We start from the raw sequence: 25468 nt of genomic DNA on the forward strand, positions 1-25468 counted from the left end.
TTTTCTCTCCAACAGTTGTGAAAGATTTGACGCGCCCTTCTTCTAACAAACCTTTCCGTGGAAAGCTCGACAAGTGATGCAAATTCTAATACTCAATCTGTTGGATCATATGGCTGGAAGGAGATTCTCTATTTCCCGCGGGTTTCGCGTAAGTGTTTCTACTTACGGGTCCGCCACCCCCCTTTTGGCCCTTCATACAGCGATATGTTGAATGCAGATTGGTAATAAAATTTGACCTTACTGTTGAGTGGAACCGCATGCAGAGCAAGACTCAAGCAAGGATTGGTGGCTACCTACATACATACAACAATTAAACCAGTGTTTGACGACCAGACTTTGACGGACTGTAGCTAAAAATTGTGTGAATTCTGAAAACGGTATCAAATTTAGAAACACCAAATTTATTAGTAACCCTCCTCCAAGTGGTCTTTTGATTATGTGGCATTCTCCTGTGGGTGAGCGACTAAATCTAGATCAATCGTGTTCGGTTTGCGTTGCGTGAGTACGAAAAGATATACTTGTCCAGTCGAAGATGAAGTACCAACTGGTGAGCTCGTTCCATGCTTATATAACACATTTTCATCGTGGCAACATTATGTTAATGTAGTTTTCGTGTTTCCAATAGGTTATAAGATATGCATATAGCCGTAGTAAGGAAATATCAAGCTGAAACATTAAAAAGACCGTCACTCCAAATTTAGAATTAATTTTTCAAAACCCAAATAGGGTTTTGCTAGTATGGGTGTACATTGTCCAGAACTGCAATCAGAATTTTGTTTATATTTTGTGTGAATTAAGTGTGGGAACCGTACTATCAAAGTCACTCGAATTATCAAAGATACGCTGTTTTACGGCATACTGAAACCAGCGCCAAGCCACGCACGATCGCTACAGCATGCAAGTGCAACGTGTGCTTGGGAGATGCGGCGAGATAGCATTGCTAAATGGTTTAATGTGAGTAAATGACTTTTTGTCGCCAAGCAAACGTCCGGATCCGTTGGGTTTGGTTCGGTGAATTGAGCCCTGCCCATGGGAGAAGCTAGGATTTTCCTCAGGAGAAGAGGTAACGACCAAAAAGGTCTCCGTAGGAATTTTCAAAACAATTTTTTTACAGAGATTTTACAAGATTTTAGTTTAGATGTTTCGCAGGTAACTTGAGATTCTTTTAGGATCAAAACTCTAAATATTCTATCAAAGGTTTTGCTTTTACAAGCACATGTTGTGGGCTTCGTGGCCTTGCGGTTCGCGGCGTCAGTCGTCTAGGCGTATTGTGCCACGAGGTGTGGGTTCGATTCCCGCTCCAGTCGGTGAAAACTTTTCGTCAAAACGAAAAATTCATCGCTGGACTACTGGGTGTTTCGTGTTGTCCGTTGCCTAATGTTAGCGATCGTTCAGTCTGTGCAGCCTATGTGCTGAAGACGGTGTAAATTGTCTTTAAAATGCATCATAAATGACGGGTTGGTGGTCTAATGGCTATCGCTTCTGCTTCATAAGCAGAACTTCATGGGTTCAATTCCAAGCCTGTTCCTTTCCTCGTACTTTGTATTTTTCACTTGCTTCTATCTTTCACTGGTAATCTTTCATACTTAATCTAATCGTTCATAGCAATCGCTAGAACCAAAGACGGACAAGAAACCGTTACCCATACGCTTTCATTCTTCCACCAATTTAAACATAGGCAGTCTGCTAACCAAAGTTTTTCTGCCAATAAAATGACCTTGCCTCTACACATTCCCGCATGAACTGGCATAGATACAGGGGTATAACCGGTCTAACGTGGGCCAGTTTTAAATGAATTCTGAAGTGGCAGACGCTATTGTTGCCTTTTAAAATAGAAGATCACCAGCATTCTGGCGATACTAGAGTAGCAACCACGGCCGGCCAATCAAGCTCAAGCTACAAGCATAAAATTCGTCATTTAATATTTTAAGGATTTTTCCAAGAATTTCACAATTCTACTTTCTATTCTACTATTGAATAATACAGGAATTGCTCAAAAAATACTTTAAAGGTATTAATTCTTGGATTTACTCTTTAAAAGTTAAATTTAAGCATGTGTCTAATGATAGCTTGGAAAACTCATCAAAATACTAACAGTAATGTCCTTAGTAGCTTCTCTTGTTGTTGCTTTGAACATACTTTCTGAAGTTTATCTGAAGGTTATTCAGAAATTTCTACATTTATTTTTACTAAAACTACTCGGAAATTTTCCCACACATTCCTTTTAGAATTTCTTCAAAATTCCTTACAGTTATTTCAGATTCCTTAGAGAACATCTGTAGTAAATATTGGTCCATTTCAAGAAGTAATACTTGTAAAAATCTTTGATGAAATTTCTTGAGGAATCCCAGAGTAAAGAATTGCTTATAGGTATCCTTAGCGAAATTTTAGTCCGAATCATTCATGTAGGAATATTTCGCAAATATTCAAAAGATGTCCTGACTGACTTTCAAAACATATTTTTGGAATTGCTGTGTGATTTTCTTGGAAAATTCTTTAACAAACCCAAAATTCAGAACACAACAGAAGGACAATAAATAGGATTTCTGAAGGAATGCCCAAAAGTCTTCTTAATGCTATTTATCTGTGAGCGAATTTCTGGTTTAGACAAAATCCAACCAGAATGAGTCGAAAAAATAAAAAATCGTGCTCGATAGTCTTCGATTTGGATTGAATTTCACACATGTTTCCATTATGATAGAATAAGTGTTTTCTATAGACAAATTGACTCAAGAATAACTTTTGAAAATGGTCTATGGGTTTTTGCATGCAATTTATTGGAAAAATGTTAGCCTTGAAAATGTTGATTTTAAAGAAAAAATGTTCTATGGATATGTTGCAGTAAACTGTTTGGACTACAAGACAAAAAATATACACTGAAAAAAATATGTTGTTTTTATCTTGAAAAATTCAAAAATCAAGCTAAAATTATAAATTGCACAAAAATCCCATTTTAATTTTTTTCAAGTTTTCGCCTATGAATCTTTATACAAAACAGATGCTTGGAGCAAAATTTCATTTGTAATTAAAAAGTTTTTCTAAAAACAACTTTTGGTCGATTTCCAAAACTTTGGGTTTTTGTCCAAATGAATACGTTCTGATGATAAGAAAACTAAAATTATTCTAAACCATAATGATGCTTGTTTAATACAAAAATATATTAAATAAATGAATTAATAGTCCATTTTCATTAATTATTCGCAATTCTTCATCAAGAAAAATAATTCATTAGAGAAAAATATGTGAAATACTCATTGATCCAAAGTTACTCCCAGGAATTGCTCCATAAATTCCTTCAGGGATTATTTGAACAAAACTATCAAGAACTCTTCCAGGAATTCCTCAATAAACTCGAAAGCTCATAAAGCCAATCAATGAGTTCCCACTCCTGCAGTTCTTCCAAACAATTTTCTAGAATTTTCTCAAGTAACATCTACGGGGATTTTTTATGAGTTATCGAAACCAAACTTATGAAAAATCCTCGGAGATTACACTATGGCACACTATGGTAGTTGTTCCAGTAAATCCTCAGATCATTCCTACAAAAATTTCTTCAGGGATTTCTTCCGATGTTATTTTTTAAGGAATTTCTTCAGAAAATCCTGTCCAGAGATTTGTCGATCTTATTTTTTAGAAAACCTTTCAAGACTCGTTTAAAAACCCAGAAGTTGTTTTAGAGATCCTAGAGGTCCTTTCAAGAGTTCATTACTTTAGAACTTGCACAAGTTTCACAAATATTACTCTAGGATTTGATTTGTTTTTGAATGAATTCATTAAAACAAACTCGTTTCCCTCTCTGGTTACGCCCATGGCCCCACCAGAGAGACCACAACGCCGGAGATTAAGTAATTAGACACGCTTCGATGCTGAAGCACTGCAAAATTGCCTGCGCGGAAACCATACATGCTAATTGGATGCACACAAAACACACGTGAATGAGACCCCAAAATAATTCCGCTTTTCGTTGGCAGTTTTAATGATCCTTCAATGACCAAATTATTATAAACAATCAACTCTGCTAAGGCTGTTTTAGCATTTTGCGTCCTTCAAGAAATTTGATTGTTCCATTTTCATTCCCAATTCGATTGCATTCATCCTTCTTTATTCACATATATAAAACACAATCTAATTGAATTTCAATTTTCTCCTTTCGCTTACAGGTAGGCAAACACACACCTTGAGACATCATCATCCAAAATAGCTCCTCCATCATCACACGGCCGTATAGCTTTGATACACATTTTCGATACAGGAAGTGACGGTTTGCGGGTGCTTGATTTCTTTAGATTAACAACTCACTGTGCAAAGGTATTTGGTACTATTAGTTTTAGTTGCTTTGTCTGCTTGAGTGGAGTGGTTGGAGGTCAACTTTGGCCTTAATAATCGCCATCGCCGAGTCAATTCGAACTTGTAAATATATTACCATTCCATTCATCAACGAGGGTTGCCGAGATACCAAACAGCTCCCCGACGAGCTACTGATTTATAAAAACAACCCGAGCCCGTTTGAAGTGTGAATGTTGCAGATGAGAAGCGAAAGTTTTATTATTTTATGGTTTTATATGGAAATAAATAAACAAATGATTCCGCTTCTACGATGGAGTGCCTTCCTTTGGGACGATCGTGATGGATAAGATCGTTTATGGCGCAGTTGAGAGCAGCGGAAAATTTTACAAAGTTGTGTAAGTTATTCGTTGTGAAGCGGGACCATCAATGGTAGCTTTATCTGTCAGTCCTCTAAATCTTATACGAATTTATACGATTTTTGTCTAAAATTATAAATTTTATTCGACATTTTATCCAATGTTTCTACATTAGATACCGTTTTGTCTCAAATTCCGAACAGACTCATATTCCGAACACTCGGTTTTTGTATGGCGATTTGGTTGAAATGTTTCGCTGAAATATGTCACCAAATAACAATGAAATGACGGTCAATTGCAATTCAATTTTAACGTCTCCAGTATATTTTTTACCACGGAAATAGTGATGATTTTCTAGTTTGAGACCAGTAGAGCAAGCTCAGATAAATTTATTTGCGATATTATTCACTTGAATACGATTTTTTTGTACAGCTCGGAATATGAATCAAGGTGTTCAGAATAAGAGACAGAATGAACGCAGTGTTCGGCATTTGAATCAAAATGTTGTTCCATACTTTTACTTTAAAACACTACTAAAACTAATTGAATCAGCATTATTATTGGTACACCCAACAGCAAACAGTTGGACTTTGCGCCGAAATTAAAATTTACATAAATATCAGCCAATTTATGCCAGTTAGATGCATTTGAAGTCACGGTTGGCCTTAAGTGTTCGGAATATGAGTCAAAACGGTATTCTATCATTTTCAAAATTTTGCTTTGAATCCTCTGCAGATCTTTCTTCCTGGTATTACAACAGTTAGTCCATATTGGTACAGCATACAACATGGCCGGCCTGAAAATTTGTTTGAAGATCAAAAGGTTTTTTAAGGAAATATTTTATATATGTTACATTTGGTTTGAATGCCCTCAATGAGATTTTTGAAAGGTAGTTTTTTATCTAGCCCTATATACTCAACTTCATCTGACCCTGGAACCCTTCTCATCGTGACATGTCTACTTGAAGGTTTCAAATATAGAGCTTTTGGTTTATGTGGGAATATTATTAGTTGAGTTTTGGATGCATTAGGAGAAATCTTCCATTTTTGCAAGTATGAAGAAAAACACTTTTGCAATTAACTACAGATTACACACAGGCTTCGTACTTTGGTGGAAAGGCCTGTGTCATCCACAAATAAAGATTTTTGACATCTCTAAGGTAACTCAGGTGAAAGTCTTTCATACTTGGAGTTCTGATAGTTAACCTGAAGTGTACGATTTGACAGATAACTTTGAATTATTCTAACAATGTATGTTGGAAAATTAAAGTTTTTTAATTTTACGGTCAAATCTTCATGCCAAACACTGTCGAATGCTTTTTCTATGTCTAGAAGAGCAAGACCAGTAGAATAGCCTTCAGATTTGTTGGAACGGATCAAATTTGTTACACGTAAAAGTTGATGAGTGGTCGAATGTCCATGGCGGAATCCGAACTGTTCATTGGCAAAAATTGAATTTTCGTTGATGTGGACCATCATTCTGCTCAAAATTACCTTTTCAAAAAGTTTACTGATGGAGGAAAGCAAACTGATTGGCCGATAGCTAGAAGCTTCTGCAGGATTTTTGTTTGGTTTTAAAATTGGAACAACCTTAGCATTTTTCCATTTGTCAGGAAAATATGCTAATTGATAACATGTGTTAAATGTATCAACTAAAAATGATAAGCTGCACGGTGTGCTGGAACACACATATTATCGAACTTGCATGAACCTCGGATCTTTTTTCACTAAAAGTTAGCCTTGATAGTCAAAAGAAGCTTGCAGAATATTAAAAAATCTTTCATCGGCAAAAAATTGGAAAAAGACGATTTTTGTATTTTTATCCTTCTCCCATATATGAGTTCATAGGAGAATATTAGAGATACACTAATATGATGACTTTTAACGGCTTAATGATCAATTTGACATATCTTTAACATGAATGAATTCTTAGATGTTTTAAATTAAGCATCATTTCCTACATACACTCACACAATATGACCAGCCCATGGTGGTATGCCGTATTTTATATAATGTAAATTTCACTTTTCACTTCAGAGAAGCTCATACGAACGCTTTGTATTCTTCTTTCTGAATCAAATAAGTAATATTTTACGTATACGGTAAAGTTTTCTAATCAGAATAGGAATTCCCAGAAATGGATACACATGGCAGTATAGGCTGTATTCATGTGCTTATACGCGCAAAAGTCTTGAGAGAGGGTTCACTATAACATGATTAACAGTAAACGGCTTATATAGCCTTAATGTGGTCTCAAGCTCATCGTGATACAAGTTTTGTGCTGTCACTAATCTACTCAAATGCAATGCGCACATTATATTTGGGGTTTGAAGTGCCTGATTTTGAGTAAAAGGGCTGGATTACTTCGGATCGACATTATGTCATCACTCCAATTATTTGTCATAGGATGAATAATAAATGTGGCGACGATGACAAAACGATCCAACGTAGTTCAGCACTTTTATTCAAGACTTCGCACTTATGGAGGGGGCAAATTTTGCGAAATAGACACAACAATTTCAATATCCAACATGGACACATACATTTTAGTATCGTAAAACGAGGTATCTTTGAAAATGCGGCTAACTTTGATAGTGCGGGATCCGCAACGTACTAAACAAAATAACAAAAATTATGTTATTCAGTTAAGCAAAACGAAAACGAAACTAAGGGGTATCAGTGTGACACTTCACCTCTGAGCTGTTTTCGTGCCAATCGAGAGTATTTGAGGCTTTATATTCGAATAGGTTAAAAATGATGAGATTTTGGTACTTTCAAAACGCTCACAAACAATCTGTTTTACTATCACTATTTCATGAAACTATAATGAGTTCGGTACGTATGCTTGATGGCCTAGCTATAGTAGAACATGAATCCGGTATCAAACCTCATAGGGAAAAAACAGTTTTACAATTTGGAATCATTTTCGTAATCAAAGTCACAAATTCCCATATAACATTAAAAGCCTAGAGGTATGCAACGCCTCATGTACTTTACGGGATTCATTCGATTTATACTTCCAAAAACGATTGATTTATGGTGAATTCAATGTCGAAACATGATTATCGATAGATATCTATTCAGAGATATACTTTTATACCCATTATTATCAATTTATGATGGTGTTTATCATGTTTGTTTTGACTGAAAACCGTTTTAAAGATGTTTCTTGTTCAATAAATTCTGTACTTTAATTGATAAAATCTAATCCAGTTTCTCTTTTAACACTTCAGTCGTCGCGCTGTTGTATTCTGTACAACACTGGTGGAAAAACCTCGCTCTTCGTTCCCAACAGCAGCGTGGTGGTTCTGACGGTGGCAAACCGCGCGACGACTGGAAGGTTAACATTCTCCAATCCAATTCAAACTGTGATGATGTCAAACAATAGTTTGTTTTGGATTTTCATGTGCTTATCTACTCATTATCAATGTTACCCTATTACCAAAAACTGACTTTCGATTATATGAAAAACTATAGATTCATTAAGATCGAACCGTTATGCAATCTTTCATGTGCAATCGATAACTAACAAACCAGTGCTTGTTTTACAAATAAAAAATAAAATATTTAGATTTTCTCTAAAAAAAACTATCAAAGTTACCCCGTTTGATGGTATGTATTTAGTTTTAAGTATATGAATGTAACTAGGGATACGTTAATGATGTGAGGTTTTAGCAAACGCACCCAACCAGCGGCTGCAAGATTTCCATTTAAATCTGCATGACAACTTTACAAGTATTATATAATATTGTTACTCATACAAGAAATATAAGACTATCACAGTTTTTTTTTATTTTCACATCTTACATTTTCTGTATAAACCCATACCGTGGACATACCGTATACAGGTTTACGTAGAATCTTCCTCAATCTTTCAATCAAAACAAATGTGAATAACAAGACCAGCTAGATGTGAACACACCATACAAAATTTAAACAGTACATTGCCCTATATAATTGTATGGCGGTTTATTTTAATAATTGCATGTAATTATACAATTGTCTGTTATCTTAAAAAAGCTTCATGTTCAATAACGAACTCCAATGATTTCAATTATTCTGTAGAATAGGAAACATTGATTGAAACTTGATAAGTTGTAGTATGTTTACCTTAATAAATTTATGTAAAAATGCGTTGTCGTTAATAAACGGCATACCACCATGGGCTGGTCACTTTGTGTGAATGTAGGTAGAAATTATGCTAAATTTGAAACGTATTGTAATCGATTCGTGATCAAGGTATATCAAATAAGTCTTTGAGCTATTGCAGTGCATCAATATTAGTGTAACTCTAATATTCTCCTATGAACTCATATATGGGAGAAGGGTAAATATACAAAAATCGACTTTTTTCAATTTTTTGCCGATGAAAGATTTTTTAATATTCCGCAAGCTTTTCTTGACTATAAAGGCTAACTTTTAGTGAAAAAAGATCGGAGGTTCATGCAAGTTCGATAATATGTGTGTTCCAGCACACCGTGAGCTGCTCTCTGGAAGTTTCTTGATGAGGATGTAGAAAATTCTATCATCGCCAGGAGCTATCATATTTTTGAATTTTTTAATAATAGTTCTCACTTCTTCCAAATCAGTCTCCCAGGCATTTTTGAAAACGTTTTCTTGATTGAGAATATTTTCGAACTCCTGAGTAACTTGATTTTCAATTGGACTAGTGAGTCCTTAATTAAAATTGTGCGCACTTTCAAATTCAAGTTTTTGAGCTTTTTCGCAATTAGTTAGTAATGATTTGTTTTCCTCTTTCAATGCCGGTATTGGCTTCTAAGATTTTTTCAAGATTTTAGATAATTTCCAAAGGGGCTTAGAACCAAGGTCCAACTGAGAAAACTTATTTTCAAAATTTTTGTTTCTTAATTGTGCAAAACGTTTCTTGATTTCTTTCTGCAAATCCTGCCATATAATTTGCATAGTAGGATCGCGAGTGCGTTCAAATTGGCTTCTACTCCTGTTTTTATCAAGAGTTCAAGATCATCGTCTATAATCACGGATTCAAATTTTGGAATTGCAATGCTCTGGGCTTCAACAATGGAATTTGTTCAAGTTTCAAGAGCATTGTCAATATAAAGTTTTGTTTGTAAAGAAATGTTAACATCAAGATTAGAGTCAATGTGTGTTTCATATATATATTCCAGTCGGCTCGAAAATAATTGAAAGTGGAGCTGATAGGATTGAGAATCGCTTCATGGGATATTTGAAATGTAACAGGGACATGATCAGAATCAAAATCAGCATGAGTAACTAATTGGCTACAAAGATGACTAGAGTCGGTTAAGACCAAATCAATCGTAGATGGGTTTCTAGAAGCATAAGCATAAGCATAAGCATAGGTGACCGTACAATTCGTAGTTGCTACTCCGTGATTGACCAGAACAATCGAAGTTGCACAGGGAATTAATGAATGGGGCTTGGGATTAGCTTACCATTCTTCAATGTGCACAAATCGAGAGCTCAAATTTAAAAGTCAATAACGGTGCCGGCCACGTCCTTACGGTCATCGGGGAAGGGAAGGAATGTTAGTGTGACTACCGTTGTTACTAGAGACCGAGATCACCTCTGCATCTCCCCGGTTGTCATGGAGAGGATATTGGGTTAGTGGGATAAGGTAAAGATCTGGGAGTCACCAATGTTTGGTGATGCGAGCCATGATATAATCACGCCTAACCGGATTCGCGAAATAATTCGATAATCGCATTAAACGCCGAACAAGTGTTCGTCACTCGCCCACGCAAGAGCAAGCGACGCGATCAATAGATCAAACACTACTAGCGATCCGCGGCGCTTTTTCATTTCTCTGAGCGAACGACGCGCGACAAGTTTGATCCTGCCCCCATCGCCCGCCCCCGCAGGAGCAAGCGTCAAGGTCGAAGGATCAAACACTACTTACGAACCGATCACTTTTTCACCGCTTCACTACCGACGCGCGACATATTTGATCCTGCCCTCATCACCCGCCCCCGCAGGAGCCAGCGTCAAGGTGGAAGGATCAAACACTACTAACGAACCGATCACTTTTTCACCGCTTCACTACCGACGCGCGACATGTTGGATCCTGCCCTCATCACCCGCCCCAGCAGGAGCAAGTGTCAAGGTCGAAGGATCAAACACTACTCTATTCAAAAGATGTTTTTATTAATGACGAAAACTGAATATTACATGTATATATTTTAAATTATATGAAACAGGAATAATGCCGACACTTGTAGTGACGAACTATACATGGTTTGTTTGAAAATTACATATGAGTATTACTGTGCATTTTGTCTCGATATGGTACAAGTTTTAAAAAATACGTCAACATTCACAATGTCGAACAATTCAAAAGATAATTTTTAATAACGTATAAAAGAGACAAATATATGTATATTGAAATTGTATAAGAAAACAACATAATGCCGACACTTACAAAGTTTGTTTTAAAATTACTTAAAAGTTACGCTTTCAAGAAAATATGTGTTATCACAAGAATGAAACGAACTCACCAGTTGGTAATCCATCCTCGACTGAACACAAAACTGATACTGACAGCAAAACTTCTTGGCGTCCCGAAAACAAACCGTCTTGCTTGTGCCTTCCAAATACCTACCCAGCAAGACGCTCCAAAACAGAAAAAAAATCTTAGGAGCCGAAAACACGCGCGAAACCGTGAGCCAAATCTATCGGACGACGCAAAACCGAACTGTCCTGCTTGGGCTTCACGAAGCACTACCCAGCAAGACGCTTGAAAACAGGAAAAAAAAAATCTCCGGCGACGAAAACATGCGCGAAACCGTGAGCCAAATTTATCGGACGACGCAAAACTGAACTGTCCTGCTTGGGCTTCACGAAGCACTACCCAGCAAGACGCTTGAAAACAGAAAAAAAAAATCTCCGGCGACGAAAACATGCGCGAAACCGTGAGCCAAATTTATCGGACGACGCAAAACTGAACTGTCCTGCTTGGGCTTTACGAAGCACTACCCAGCAGGACGCTTGAAAACAGGAAAAAAAAATCTCCGGCGACGAAAACATGCGCGAAACCGTGAGCCAAATTTATCGGACGACGCAAAACCGAACTGTCCTGCTTGGGCTTCACGAAGCACTACTCAGCAGGACGCTTGAAAACAGGAAAAAAAAAATCTCCGGCGACGAAAACATGCGCGAAACCGTGAGCCAAATTTATCGGACGACGCAAAACTGAACTGTCCTGCTTGGGCTTTACGAAGCACTACCCAGCAGGACGCTTGAAAACAGGAAAAAAAAAATCTCCGGCGACGAAAACATGCGCGAAACCGTGAGCCAAATTTATCGGACGACGCAAAACCGAACTGTCCTGCTTGGGCTTCACGAAGCACTACTCAGCAGGACGCTTGAAAACAGGAAAAAAAAAAATCTCCGGCGACGAAAACATGCGCGAAACCGTGAGCCAAATTTATCGGACGACGCAAAACTGAACTGTCCTGCTTGGGCTTCACGAAGCACTACCCAGCAAGACGCTTGAAAACAGAAAAAAAAAATCTCCGGCGACGAAAACATGCGCGAAACCGTGAGCCAAATTTATCGGACGACGCAAAACTGAACTGTCCTGCTTGGGCTTTACGAAGCACTACCCAGCAGGACGCTTGAAAACAGGAAAAAAAAAAATCTCCGGCGACGAAAACATGCGCAAAACCGTGAGCCAAATTTATCGGACGACGCAAAACCGAACTGTCCTGCTTGGGCTTCACGAAGCACTACCCAGCAGGACGCTTGGAAACAGGAAAAAAAATCTCCGGCGACGAAAACATGCGCGAAACCGTGAGCCAAATTTATCGGACGACGCAAAACTGAACTGTCCTGCTTGGGCTTTACGAAGCACTACCCAGCAGGACGCTTGAAAACAGGAAAAAAAAAATCTCCGGCGACGAAAACATGCGCAAAACCGTGAGCCAAATTTATCGGACGACGCAAAACCGAACTGTCCTGCTTGGGCTTCACGAAGCACTACCCAGCAGGACGCTTGGAAACAGGAAAAAAAATCTCCGGCGACGAAAACATGCGCGAAACCGTGAGCCAAATTTATCGGACGACGCAAAACTGAACTGTCCTGCTTGGGCTTCACGAAGCACTACCCAGCAAGACGCTTGAAAACAGAAAAAAAAAATCTCCGGCGACGAAAACATGCGCGAAACCGTGAGCCAAATTTATCGGACGACGCAAAACTGAACTGTCCTGCTTGGGCTTCACGAAGCACTACCCAGCAAGACGCTTGAAAACAGAAAAAAAAAATCTCCGGCGACGAAAACATGCGCGAAACCGTGAGCCAAATTTATCGGACGACGCAAAACTGAACTGTCCTGCTTGGGCTTTACGAAGCACTACCCAGCAGGACGCTTGAAAACAGGAAAAAAAAAATCTCCGGCGACGAAAACATGCGCGAAACCGTGAGCCAAATTTATCGGACGACGCAAAACCGAACTGTCCTGCTTGGGCTTCACGAAGCACTACTCAGCAGGACGCTTGAAAACAGGAAAAAAAAAAATCTCCGGCGACGAAAACATGCGCGAAACCGTGAGCCAAATTTATCGGACGACGCAAAACCGAACTGTCCTGCTTGGGCTTCACGAAGCACTACTCAGCAGGACGCTTGAAAACAGGAAAAAAAAAAAAAAATCTCCGGCGACGAAAACATGCGCGAAACCGTGAGCCAAATTTATCGGACGACGCAAAACTGAACTGTCCTGCTTGGGCTTTACGAAGCACTACCCAGCAGGACGCTTGAAAACAGGAAAAAAAAAAAATCTCCGGCGACGAAAACATGCGCAAAACCGTGAGCCAAATTTATCGGACGACGCAAAACCGAACTGTCCTGCTTGGGCTTCACGAAGCACTACCCAGCAGGACGCTTGGAAACAGGAAAAAAAATCTCCGGCGACGAAAACATGCGCGAAACCGTGAGCCAAATTTATCGGACGACGCAAAACCGAACTGTCCTGCTTGGGCTTCACGAAGCACTACTCAGCAGGACGCTTGAAAACAGGAAAAAAAAAAATCTCCGGCGACGAAAACATGCGCGAAACCGTGAGCCAAATTTATCGGACGACGCAAAACCGAACTGTCCTGCTTGGGCTTCACGAAGCACTACCCAGCAGGACGCTTGGAAACAGGAAAAAAAATCTCCGGCGACGAAAACATGCGCGAAACCGTGAGCCAAATTTATCGGACGACGCAAAACTGAACTGTCCTGCTTGGGCTTTACGAAGCACTACCCAGCAGGACGCTTGAAAACAGGAAAAAAAAAATCTCCGGCGACGAAAACATGCGCAAAACCGTGAGCCAAATTTATCGGACGACGCAAAACTGAACTGTCCTGCTTGGGCTTTACGAAGCACTACCCAGCAGGACGCTTGAAAACAGAAAAAAAAAATCTCCGGCGACGAAAACATGCGCGAAACCGTGAGCCAAATTTATCGGACGACGCAAAACTGAACTGTCCTGCTTGGGCTTTACGAAGCACTACCCAGCAGGACGCTTGAAAACAGGAAAAAAAAAAATCTCCGGCGACGAAAACATGCGCAAAACCGTGAGCCAAATTTATCGGACGACGCAAAACCGAACTGTCCTGCTTGGGCTTCACGAAGCACTACCCAGCAGGACGCTTGGAAACAGGAAAAAAAATCTCCGGCGACGAAAACATGCGCGAAACCGTGAGCCAAATTTATCGGACGACGCAAAACTGAACTGTCCTGCTTGGGCTTTACGAAGCACTACCCAGCAGGACGCTTGAAAACAGGAAAAAAAAAATCTCCGGCGACGAAAACATGCGCAAAACCGTGAGCCAAATTTATCGGACGACGCAAAACCGAACTGTCCTGCTTGGGCTTCACGAAGCACTACCCAGCAGGACGCTTGGAAACAGGAAAAAAAAATCTCCGGCGACGAAAACATGCGCGAAACCGTGAGCCAAATTTATCGGACGACGCAAAACTGAACTGTCCTGCTTGGGCTTCACGAAGCACTACCCAGCAAGACGCTTGAAAACAGAAAAAAAAAATCTCCGGCGACGAAAACATGCGCGAAACCGTGAGCCAAATTTATCGGACGACGCAAAACTGAACTGTCCTGCTTGGGCTTCACGAAGCACTACCCAGCAAGACGCTTGAAAACAGAAAAAAAAAATCTCCGGCGACGAAAACATGCGCGAAACCGTGAGCCAAATTTATCGGACGACGCAAAACTGAACTGTCCTGCTTGGGCTTTACGAAGCACTACCCAGCAGGACGCTTGAAAACAGGAAAAAAAAAAAAATCTCCGGCGACGAAAACATGCGCAAAACCGTGAGCCAAATTTATCGGACGACGCAAAACCGAACTGTCCTGCTTGGGCTTCACGAAGCACTACCCAGCAAGACGCTTGAAAACAGAAAAAAAAAATCTCCGGCGACGAAAACATGCGCGAAACCGTGAGCCAAATTTATCGGACGACGCAAAACTGAACTGTCCTGCTTGGGCTTCACGAAGCACTACCCAGCAAGACGCTTGAAAACAGAAAAAAAAAATCTCCGGCGACGAAAACATGCGCGAAACCGTGAGCCAAATTTATCGGACGACGCAAAACTGAACTGTCCTGCTTGGGCTTTACGAAGCACTACCCAGCAGGACGCTTGAAAACAGGAAAAAAAAAAAATCTCCGGCGACGAAAACATGCGCGAAACCGTGAGCCAAATTTATCGGACGACGCAAAACTGAACTGTCCTGCTTGGGCTTCACGAAGCACTACCCAGCAAGACGCTTGAAAACAGAAAAAAAAAATCTCCGGCGACGAAAACATGCGCGAAACCGTGAGCCAAATTTATCGGACGACGCAAAACTGAACTGTCCTGCTTGGGCTTTACGAAGCACTACCCAGCAGGACGCTTGAAAACAGGAAAAAAAAAATCTCCGGCGACGAAAACATGCGCGAAACCGTGAGCCAAATTTATCGGACGACGCAAAACCGAACTGTCCTGCTTGGGCTTCACGAAGCACTACTCAGCAGGACGCTTGAAAACAGGAAAAAAAAAAATCTCCGGCGACGAAAACATGCGCGAAACCGTGAGCCAAATTTATCGGACGACGCAAAACCGAACTGTCCTGCTTGGGCTTCACGAAGCACTACTCAGCAGGACGCTTGAAAACAGGAAAAAAAAAAAAAATCTCCGGCGACGAAAACATGCGCGAAACCGTGAGCCAAATTTATCGGACGACGCAAAACTGAACTGTCCTGCTTGGGCTTTACGAAGCACTACCCAGCAGGACGCTTGAAAACAGGAAAAAAAAAAAAATCTCCGGCGACGAAAACATGCGCAAAACCGTGAGCCAAATTTATCGGACGACGCAAAACCGAACTGTCCTGCTTGGGCTTCACGAAGCACTACTCAGCAGGACGCTTGAAAACAGGAAAAAAAAAAAAAATCTCCGGCGACGAAAACATGCGCGAAACCGTGAGCCAAATTTATCGGACGACGCAAAACTGAACTGTCCTGCTTGGGCTTTACGAAGCACTACCCAGCAGGACGCTTGAAAACAGGAAAAAAAAAAAAATCTCCGGCGACGAAAACATGCGCGAAACCGTGAGCCAAATTTATCGGACGACGCAAAACCGAACTGTCCTGCTTGGGCTTCACGAAGCACTACTCAGCAGGACGCTTGAAAACAGGAAAAAAAAAATCTCCGGCGACGAAAACATGCGCGAAACCGTGAGCCAAATTTATCGGACGACGCAAAACCGAACTGTCCTGCTTGGGCTTCACGAAGCACTACTCAGCAGGACGCTTGAAAACAGGAAAAAAAAAAATCTCCGGCGACGAAAACATGCGCGAAACCGTGAGCCAAATTTATCGGACGACGCAAAACCGAACTGTCCTGCTTGGGCTTCACGAAGCACTACTCAGCAGGACGCTTGAAAACAGGAAAAAAAAAAAATCTCCGGCGACGAAAACATGCGCGAAACCGTGAGCCAAATTTATCGGACGACGCAAAACTGAACTGTCCTGCTTGGGCTTTACGAAGCACTACCCAGCAGGACGCTTGAAAACAGGAAAAAAAAAATCTCCGGCGACGAAAACATGCGCAAAACCGTGAGCCAAATTTATCGGACGACGCAAAACCGAACTGTCCTGCTTGGGCTTCACGAAGCACTACCCAGCAGGACGCTTGGAAACAGGAAAAAAAATCTCCGGCGACGAAAACATGCGCGAAACCGTGAGCCAAATTTATCGGACGACGCAAAACTGAACTGTCCTGCTTGGGCTTCACGAAGCACTACCCAGCAAGACGCTTGAAAACAGAAAAAAAAATCTCCGGCGACGAAAACATGCGCGAAACCGTGAGCCAAATTTATCGGACGACGCAAAACTGAACTGTCCTGCTTGGGCTTCACGAAGCACTACCCAGCAAGACGCTTGAAAACAGAAAAAAAAATCTCCGGCGACGAAAACATGCGCGAAACCGTGAGCCAAATTTATCGGACGACGCAAAACCGAACTGTCCTGCTTGGGCTTCACGAAGCACTACTCAGCAGGACGCTTGAAAACAGGAAAAAAAAAAATCTCCGGCGACGAAAACATGCGCGAAACCGTGAGCCAAATTTATCGGACGACGCAAAACCGAACTGTCCTGCTTGGGCTTCACGAAGCACTACCCAGCAAGACGCTTGAAAACAGAAAAAAAAAATCTCCGGCGACGAAAACATGCGCGAAACCGTGAGCCAAATTTATCGGACGACGCAAAACTGAACTGTCCTGCTTGGGCTTTACGAAGCACTACCCAGCAGGACGCTTGAAAACAGGAAAAAAAAAAAAAATCTCCGGCGACGAAAACATGCGCAAAACCGTGAGCCAAATTTATCGGACGACGCAAAACCGAACTGTCCTGCTTGGGCTTCACGAAGCACTACCCAGCAAGACGCTTGAAAACAGAAAAAAAAATCTCCGGCGACGAAAACATGCGCGAAACCGTGAGCCAAATTTATCGGACGACGCAAAACTGAACTGTCCTGCTTGGGCTTTACGAAGCACTACCCAGCAGGACGCTTGAAAACAGGAAAAAAAAAAATCTCCGGCGACGAAAACATGCGCGAAACCGTGAGCCAAATTTATCGGACGACGCAAAACCGAACTGTCCTGCTTGGGCTTCACGAAGCACTACTCAGCAGGACGCTTGAAAACAGGAAAAAAAAAAATCTCCGGCGACGAAAACATGCGCGAAACCGTGAGCCAAATTTATCGGACGACGCAAAACCGAACTGTCCTGCTTGGGCTTCACGAAGCACTACTCAGCAGGACGCTTGAAAACAGGAAAAAAAAAATCTCCGGCGACGAAAACATGCGCGAAACCGTGAGCCAAATTTATCGGACGACGCAAAACTGAACTGTCCTGCTTGGGCTTCACGAAGCACTACCCAGCAAGACGCTTGAAAACAGAAAAAAAAATCTCCGGCGACGAAAACATGCGCGAAACCGTGAGCCAAATTTATCGGACGACGCAAAACTGAACTGTCCTGCTTGGGCTTTACGAAGCACTACCCAGCAGGACGCTTGAAAACAGGAAAAAAAAAAAATCTCCGGCGACGAAAACATGCGCAAAACCGTGAGCCAAATTTATCGGACGACGCAAAACCGAACTGTCCTGCTTGGGCTTCACGAAGCACTACCCAGCAAGACGCTTGAAAACAGAAAAAAAAAATCTCCGGCGACGAAAACATGCGCGAAACCGTGAGCCAAATTTATCGGACGACGCAAAACTGAACTGTCCTGCTTCAATCGTAGATGGGTTTCTAGAAGATGAAAAACATGTAGGGCTATCAGGGTATTGAATTGAGAAATATCCTGAAGAGCATTCGTTAAATTAAATTGCTGAAATAATGCAGAAATAGTCAGCATATCATTTGAAAATACATTGGGAGTCCTGGAATTCTTATGAATGTCCTGTGCAAATCATCTGGAATTTCTGAGAGGATTCGGTGTGTTCAGAGGGAAACTTGCGAGAGTTATGTGGCAAACAATTAGAATTCCTGGGATGATTATGGAGAACTACTTTTGGAATCATGTAAGAATTCCTTAAGATGGTAAGCTTCCACCATGGAAATTTTTAAAGAATTTTATTTATTTTTTCTAACAATTTCCCAGGAATTTATCATTTTTTTTCAGTACCTCTTCCAGTTAGCTCTAAGGAAAGTTCCCAGACGTTCCTCAAATAGTTCCACTAAAAAATAATCTAGGAACTTCTCATAAATGCTTCTGAGAATCAGCTCAAGATATCTTCCATTGTTTCTCTATGTATCACACATTTTCCAGATGTTGGATCTGTGGTACATATATACAGGAATACCCTAGGGATACCTCATGCAATATCTCCTATGAATTTCCAGATTTTTTCCAGGCTTCCCAAGAAATTCCTCTTAGAAGTTTTGAGGATTTTTCCATACACTTCTATAAGAGTGTTATAACAGCTTCCTCTTAATATTGATTTTTTAATTCCTCTAGCAATTCCATTAGCGTTTTCTGCTTTAATTCTAAAAAGTTTCTTTTAGAGATTGTTCCATGGAGTTCTGTGAAGGCTTGTTGAGGTTGCTTCTTAAAGCTATCTAACATGAGCTGGCTTTAGTAACGAAATTATTACAAAATGCATTACTTCCTAATAATTTCAACAAATTTTCCTCAAAAAATCCCCTGTTCTACCGGGGACCCCTCTAGATAGAAGTTATTTCAGTGTTTACACTCGAGATATTTTCAGAGAGGATCTGAAAGTGGCTTAGGAAAGGACTCCTTTAATATCCTAATATCTTTCTTTTCCAATTTAGAATTCTTTCGATTTTTTTACACCAGTTGACCCAAGACGTCTTCCAGCGTTTCGCCTAGCAGCTTGTTCTTCTAAAAGTTCAATTAGGAATAACTACAAAAGTTCCTCTGAAGAATTCTCGAGCTATGTCTTCTGCAATTTCCCTCTCAGATGCTTTCAAAAAATATTTCTGATTTTTCACAAAGATTCCTTCATAGGTTCGTTCAGGAATTTCTCCACTTATTCTTCCAAAGATTCATTGATGTTAATAATGCTGCGATTTCCTCAGTAATGTCCGCTGAAATTCTCACAATAATAATCTTCAAATATATCTCCATCAATTACTTATCAGTACCAAGGGAGCCCGTATGTCCATGTCAAACAGATAGAAGGAGAAAACAACTTAACTGGATAATTTATGAAATACGAATCTATTTAAAAAAATAGAAAGAAAAATTACCGAAGGACAAGGGATCTAAGGGACAATAGTTACAACGGACAAATGATGAAATGGACAAAAGACATGCAATCTGTCAGGATGTTGAAGGCAACTTATGAAATCTACAGTGCCCATTTAGTAATTTCTTATGTACGATTCCAAATAGTTCTTTCCCAAGATAAGATGACTTTCGCAATGTGCAAAAATATTTTGATAAATCATCATCGTTTATTTGAAACAATGCAATTAAATTATTGCTTATCGTTACCTATATTCGTCGTATCCTTTTCCATTTCGGTTGCAATTGGTTTCGATTCGTCTCACAACTAACGGCTTACTGTGGAATAGTGAGTGGTCAAAATACGTTATAATAAAATGTTCCACTAGAACATTTAGATCTACGGACAGCTTCCTCCATTCATACACACACATTGATGCGCACATTTGTTTTTTTTTTTCAGTGCGAACGATGGAAAACTTTGTTTACGTTCTCAATCATACGCAACCATTGAGAGAATTTCTCAAAATTTCGTGGATTATAGAAGCTTTACGGCGTGTGATTGGAATGAAATCCTTTACAACCTTCTTGTTCATTATATAAATAAGTGTACGGTGAAGGGGCGGGAAGAAATATGGCGTGACTTAGTCGCTCGCTAATCAGATTTCACTCGGTTCGTCTTCGTTCTACGATTTCGGTGAAATAATGCAAAGTGGATAATTAAACTGAGGTTATTGATCGAAATACAGTAATTTGCATTGTAGTTTTGGTGTACAAGTAGACGAATCATAACAGCTTTCACAAAATTACACTTGAAAAATGAGTCATATTGTAAGTAAGTTCGAATATCCACGGTAATGAAACATTTCATGTTTGATGCGACGAATATTAGCGCTTGCGACGAAATAGATCCCCTATTAGTGCATCGTATTCTTTTCGTCAAAAAATAAACTGAATTTCAATTCATCATTAAACCAGTAATCCTAATGAATCGTGCATCATATTATCTGTTCAATATCAATTCCTTGTTTCTTCTATCATCGATTTCAACACAGCTTCTACAGTAGCAAGTGCTGCTTATAAACTCATAGCGGTGCACACCATAACCAATCTCGCTGCCAGCAATCGAAACTGTTGATTAATATCGAAGATTATTCATAGCCTGTGGCATTTCTTCTCCTATATTATAGCTCTATGAGTGGAGCTGCCTATAACGTTGTACATGTATATTATTGATTACATTCGCACCTCAACTATTAGCTTGACTTACAGGGGATAGGCAAAATGATTGAGATAGGCAAAATTTTGCCTAAATTCAAATGCTCATAACTTTATGAAAAATTTATGAAATTGGATGCATCTGGAAGCAGTCGACGGCAAATTTGGTCTAGTTTCAGGAACTTGCTTGGCCATGCATATTGGTCACTGGACACCGGAGATGTTCCGGATTTTCCGAGGTCATGTCTAATTGTCATTTTTTCCGTCGCTTGTATTTTTGTGCGGTGTAATGTTGGATAGATGTTTACTATTTTCCTAGAAACTAGAACTAATAAGAAGTTGAATGCCGCCGGACGCATCATGATTGGTTGTAAATCTTCAGAAATATGACCATTTCCGTAAAATGGTTCCGGAAAACATGGTCAGTCATGTGTGTATTTAAAATTATGTAAATATTAACCAGAACTATACCCAAGTGAGCATCAACCTTAAAAATAATGTGTCCAGCAGCATATTCAGAACCATTAGATATATAGACCACTCTATAGAAGGTTCCAGGTGCCCTGGGGGAAGTGGTCAATTAGGAACATATCTGGAACCATATCAATATGGGCATTAAACTTCATGGTTACTTCGAGATGAACCAGCCTAGGGCTGAAAATCTCTTAAATAAAGACAATAATAATAATAAACTTCATGGTTTTCAAAGGTTATGCTATCCGAAGCATTTCCAGCACCACCGGCTGTCATGACTACTTTATAGTAGGTTCCAGGTGCCCCGGGGGATTTGGCCAATTCGGCCGTTCACCTGTTAAGAATCACCTTCTACCATGAACAGTAGGATCCATGTGACTTGGAGGATGTGGAGCATATTCAGAATCACAAGATGAAATAACCACTCTATAGTAGATTCCATGGGCTCCTAGAGATGTGGCTAATTCGGACCACATCCCCCAGGGCCCATGGAAACTATTATACAGTGGTTATATAAATATGTTGCTCTGTAAATGCTTCTAGTAGCATAGCCTTCAAAAATCTTGATGTTTATACACATAATAATGTGTTTTCGGGCATGTTTTGAATTGGCCACATCCCCGGGGGCACCTGGAACCTACTATAGAGTCGTCATGGCAGCCGGTGGTGCTGGAAATGCTTCGGAAAGCATAACCTTTGAAAATCATGAAGTTTGATGCGCATATTGATATGGTTCCAGATATGTTCCTAATTGACCACTTCCCCCAGGGCACCTGGAACCTTCTATAAAGTTGTCTTTACATCTAATGGTTCTGAATATGCTGCTGGAAACATCATTTTCAAGGTTGGTGTCCACTTGGATATAGTTCCGGATAGTATTTACATAATTGGGAATACAAACATGACTGACCATGTTTTCCGGAACCATTTTACGGAAATGTTCATATTTCTGAAGATTTACAACCAATCTTGATGCGTCCAGCGGCATTCAACTTCCTATTAGTTCTAGTTTCTAGGAAAATAGTAAACATCTATCCAACATTACACCGCACAAAAATACAAGCGACAGAAAAAATGACATTTAGACATGACCTCGTAAAATCCGGAACATCTCCGGTGTCCAGTGGCCAATATGCATGGCCAAGCAAGTTCCTGAAAGAAGACCAAATTTGCCGTCGGATGCTTCCGGATGCATCCAATTTCATCAATTTTTCATAAAGTTATGAGCATTTGAATTTAGGCAAAATTTTGCCTATCTCAATCATTTTGCCTATCCCCTGTAGCTCGATCTTCGATCAAAGATGATTAGGTTAAGGGGGCATGATTGATCTCACTAGCTAGACAAGTCATTTGTCGCGTTGGTTGATTGGGAAGAAGCGAGCGAGTGCTAAGCTTCGAAATGTTTTATTATTTCATCATCCATTCCTTAAATTTAAGATTATTGCATGTATTGCATGAAAATAGTTTCATCATAAATCATCATTTTCATCAAATCGTCTTAAAACTCATCCCATCGATTTAGTAGTACACTAGTTATAAAATTACGGCACCACGGTAATGGGTAGGTTATTATTTTTGCTTTCAACTGAATTTCGCATTTATTTAACAGATATTTTCCCTTTTTTTCGACCGTTTTCAGAAATGGATTTAGATATGTTCATGGATGATGAAGGTATGTCGTTGCATTTCCCACGGTTTTATTTTTTGTGCCCTTTCCACACAATTCAAACATTATATCCGAAAATGAAAACTTTAATAACGAAACAATTGCAAGTAAACGTTTCAATCGCAATTACAGTCCTGCTTTCGTTAGATTTACCGCTAGCGTTAACAATCTGCTGCACATCTCTAATGCATCCGAAAGATTTACTAGCCTATTAATCCACAAACCTTTGCCTATAAGCCGTGCATAGTTCGATTGATACGATAATTGGACGTTCGATCGCTGAGAGGGGCTTCATCGACAATTCAGCAGGTGCATGCAAATTTCGACGAAAATCAGCCAAACCTTCACTCGGCTCGGATGCGTTTGGTTCCCTCAGCGGGTCGCAATTACCTACATGAGACCTTTCTTTCGTCTTTTTTCCTCTTCCTACCACATGAAACAACCGGGTCGTTGAATGTGCAAATGCAATCAGACACCCAGGTATTGTTAACAAGGTAATGAAATAATAATCGCAGTTAATTCTCCGAAATTTTGGGGAAGGATTTTTGTTTGATTGGTTATGTATACACTTTCTATCTGGTTTGCATAGCTATTTTGAAGACTGTAATGCAGATGTCAGGTTTGGTGTGCCAGTGCTTTAGGTACACGTGCCCTACTATGCGAAACTACGTTCATTCTGTCTTTCGAAATTTGTCTGAAAATTCACCTAGAACCTACAGTTTTGCCTAAAATTCCGGACACTGGGTTTTTGTATCATCATCTTCCATTCTATTTTAGACTTTGTGAGTAGTGATGTTTCTCTAGTTCAACGTCAGTAAAACCAGCTCAGATAAATTAATTTGCGAAATTATTCATTTCAATTCTTGTTAATCTATTTAACAATCTATATACAACAAATAATAAGTTAGGTTTAACTACTACAACACATTTGTATACCAACCACGCTGCCGTAGAACATGTTCAGCGAGATGGAATAATCTTTCCTTTCAGAAAACTTTCATTCATTTTCTTCTGTAAGGCTTTACATTCTTAGTGAGATAGAGCCTGTTTTTCAGCACAGTGTTCTAAAAGCACTTCCTCAGTTATTATGGGGAGCTTTCTTTGCCAAAGTTTTCATTTTTCATTCGGAGGCATATCTCTCATATCTCGTTACAACTAGGCTAAGGAAACCTGAACGGGGGTCATAATTTGCTTGTAATGGATCAATAAAACCCCTGTGAGACCAAGAGAAATATTACGAAATTTTCCGCTTCAACGCTACATCAATAAGCAATTCCATAGAATTGCATAACAATCATCTACACAAGAACGTATCAGAAGAACAATAAAATATACTAAAGCATCTCACGTAGGGACATAACAGTCGAGGAGGAGGTGTGCCTAATCGTACCATAAGATTGCAGGAAAAAAAAACAGTGAGCCTGAAGCTAGTAAATCGCGCCAACTGTCTGTGATTGGCCAATCCCCTTAACCCAAGCTAATGGTGATCATTTCGCTGCAAATGTTGCAACATCGGTGTGATGGTTTTATGCCACGCGGAATCCCATTCGATCGAGCGCTCAGGACGAACCACAATCGTCATCGGTGACTTCGTCGGTGTTTCTTAGTACTGTTATTAGCTGTATTAGGTCCAGATCGGTTGCTGCTGTTGCTGTTGTGGCAGTCGGCTCAACTGTAATTGATTCGTAATTGTTTCTGCTACACTGACTGCTGTACAAGTGACAGGGATGGTAGTGGATCTCTTTTAAAAGACTTGGTCACTATTTTCATGCAATTCTCTATTTAAAAGGGGAGAGCTCTACCCAGACAATCAGAATGTACAAATAATGAAATCACATTTTGCCTTATACGCTGTTTATATGTGCAGGGATTCCGTATAAGATGTGGTCAAAAGGCCTTATACGTACAAAGATGAAGGCGATATATGTGCATATTTAATATGATGAAATTTGGCATACAATGCGATCGTATAGATTTTACTGCGAATTAATCTGTAGTCGAATGAAACAAAATACACTTATGACATGAGAATACAGCATGTTATGCGAGGAAACAAGTCAATCAAACAAATTCAACTTACGAATACGGGAAACTTACGAATCAAACTGTTTCATTCACCGTGTTGTACGATTGTGATGTAATGTGCATAAGTAAACGACTTTTTACGTAAGTTCTTATGCGACTTCTGGTTGTCTGAGTCACTATGTTAACTAGAAATCTTTAAAATATTTTTTCCTTGTTT

General features: G+C 39.9%; 1 protein-coding gene across 6 annotated transcripts in view; it reads left to right on the forward strand.

Moving 5' to 3' along the window:
- Window positions 1-25468, forward strand: part of LOC5568502 (ensconsin) — a 458662-nt gene that overhangs the window by 109714 nt on the left and 323480 nt on the right. For 4 of the 6 annotated variants that reach the window (XM_021849239.1, XM_021849238.1, XM_021849237.1 and 1 more), the window contains one exon: window positions 23200-23232. The exons of the other annotated variants lie outside the window; for them this stretch is intronic. In XM_021849239.1, coding sequence (XP_021704931.1) covers window positions 23200-23232 — 33 coding nt within the window. The remainder of the gene's footprint in view (window positions 1-23199; window positions 23233-25468) is intronic. 6 annotated transcript variants of the gene reach the window in all.

The sequence above is a fragment of the Aedes aegypti genome, chromosome 3 (assembly GCF_002204515.2).
Source record: "Aedes aegypti strain LVP_AGWG chromosome 3, AaegL5.0 Primary Assembly, whole genome shotgun sequence".
Taxonomy (NCBI): domain Eukaryota; kingdom Metazoa; phylum Arthropoda; class Insecta; order Diptera; family Culicidae; genus Aedes; species Aedes aegypti.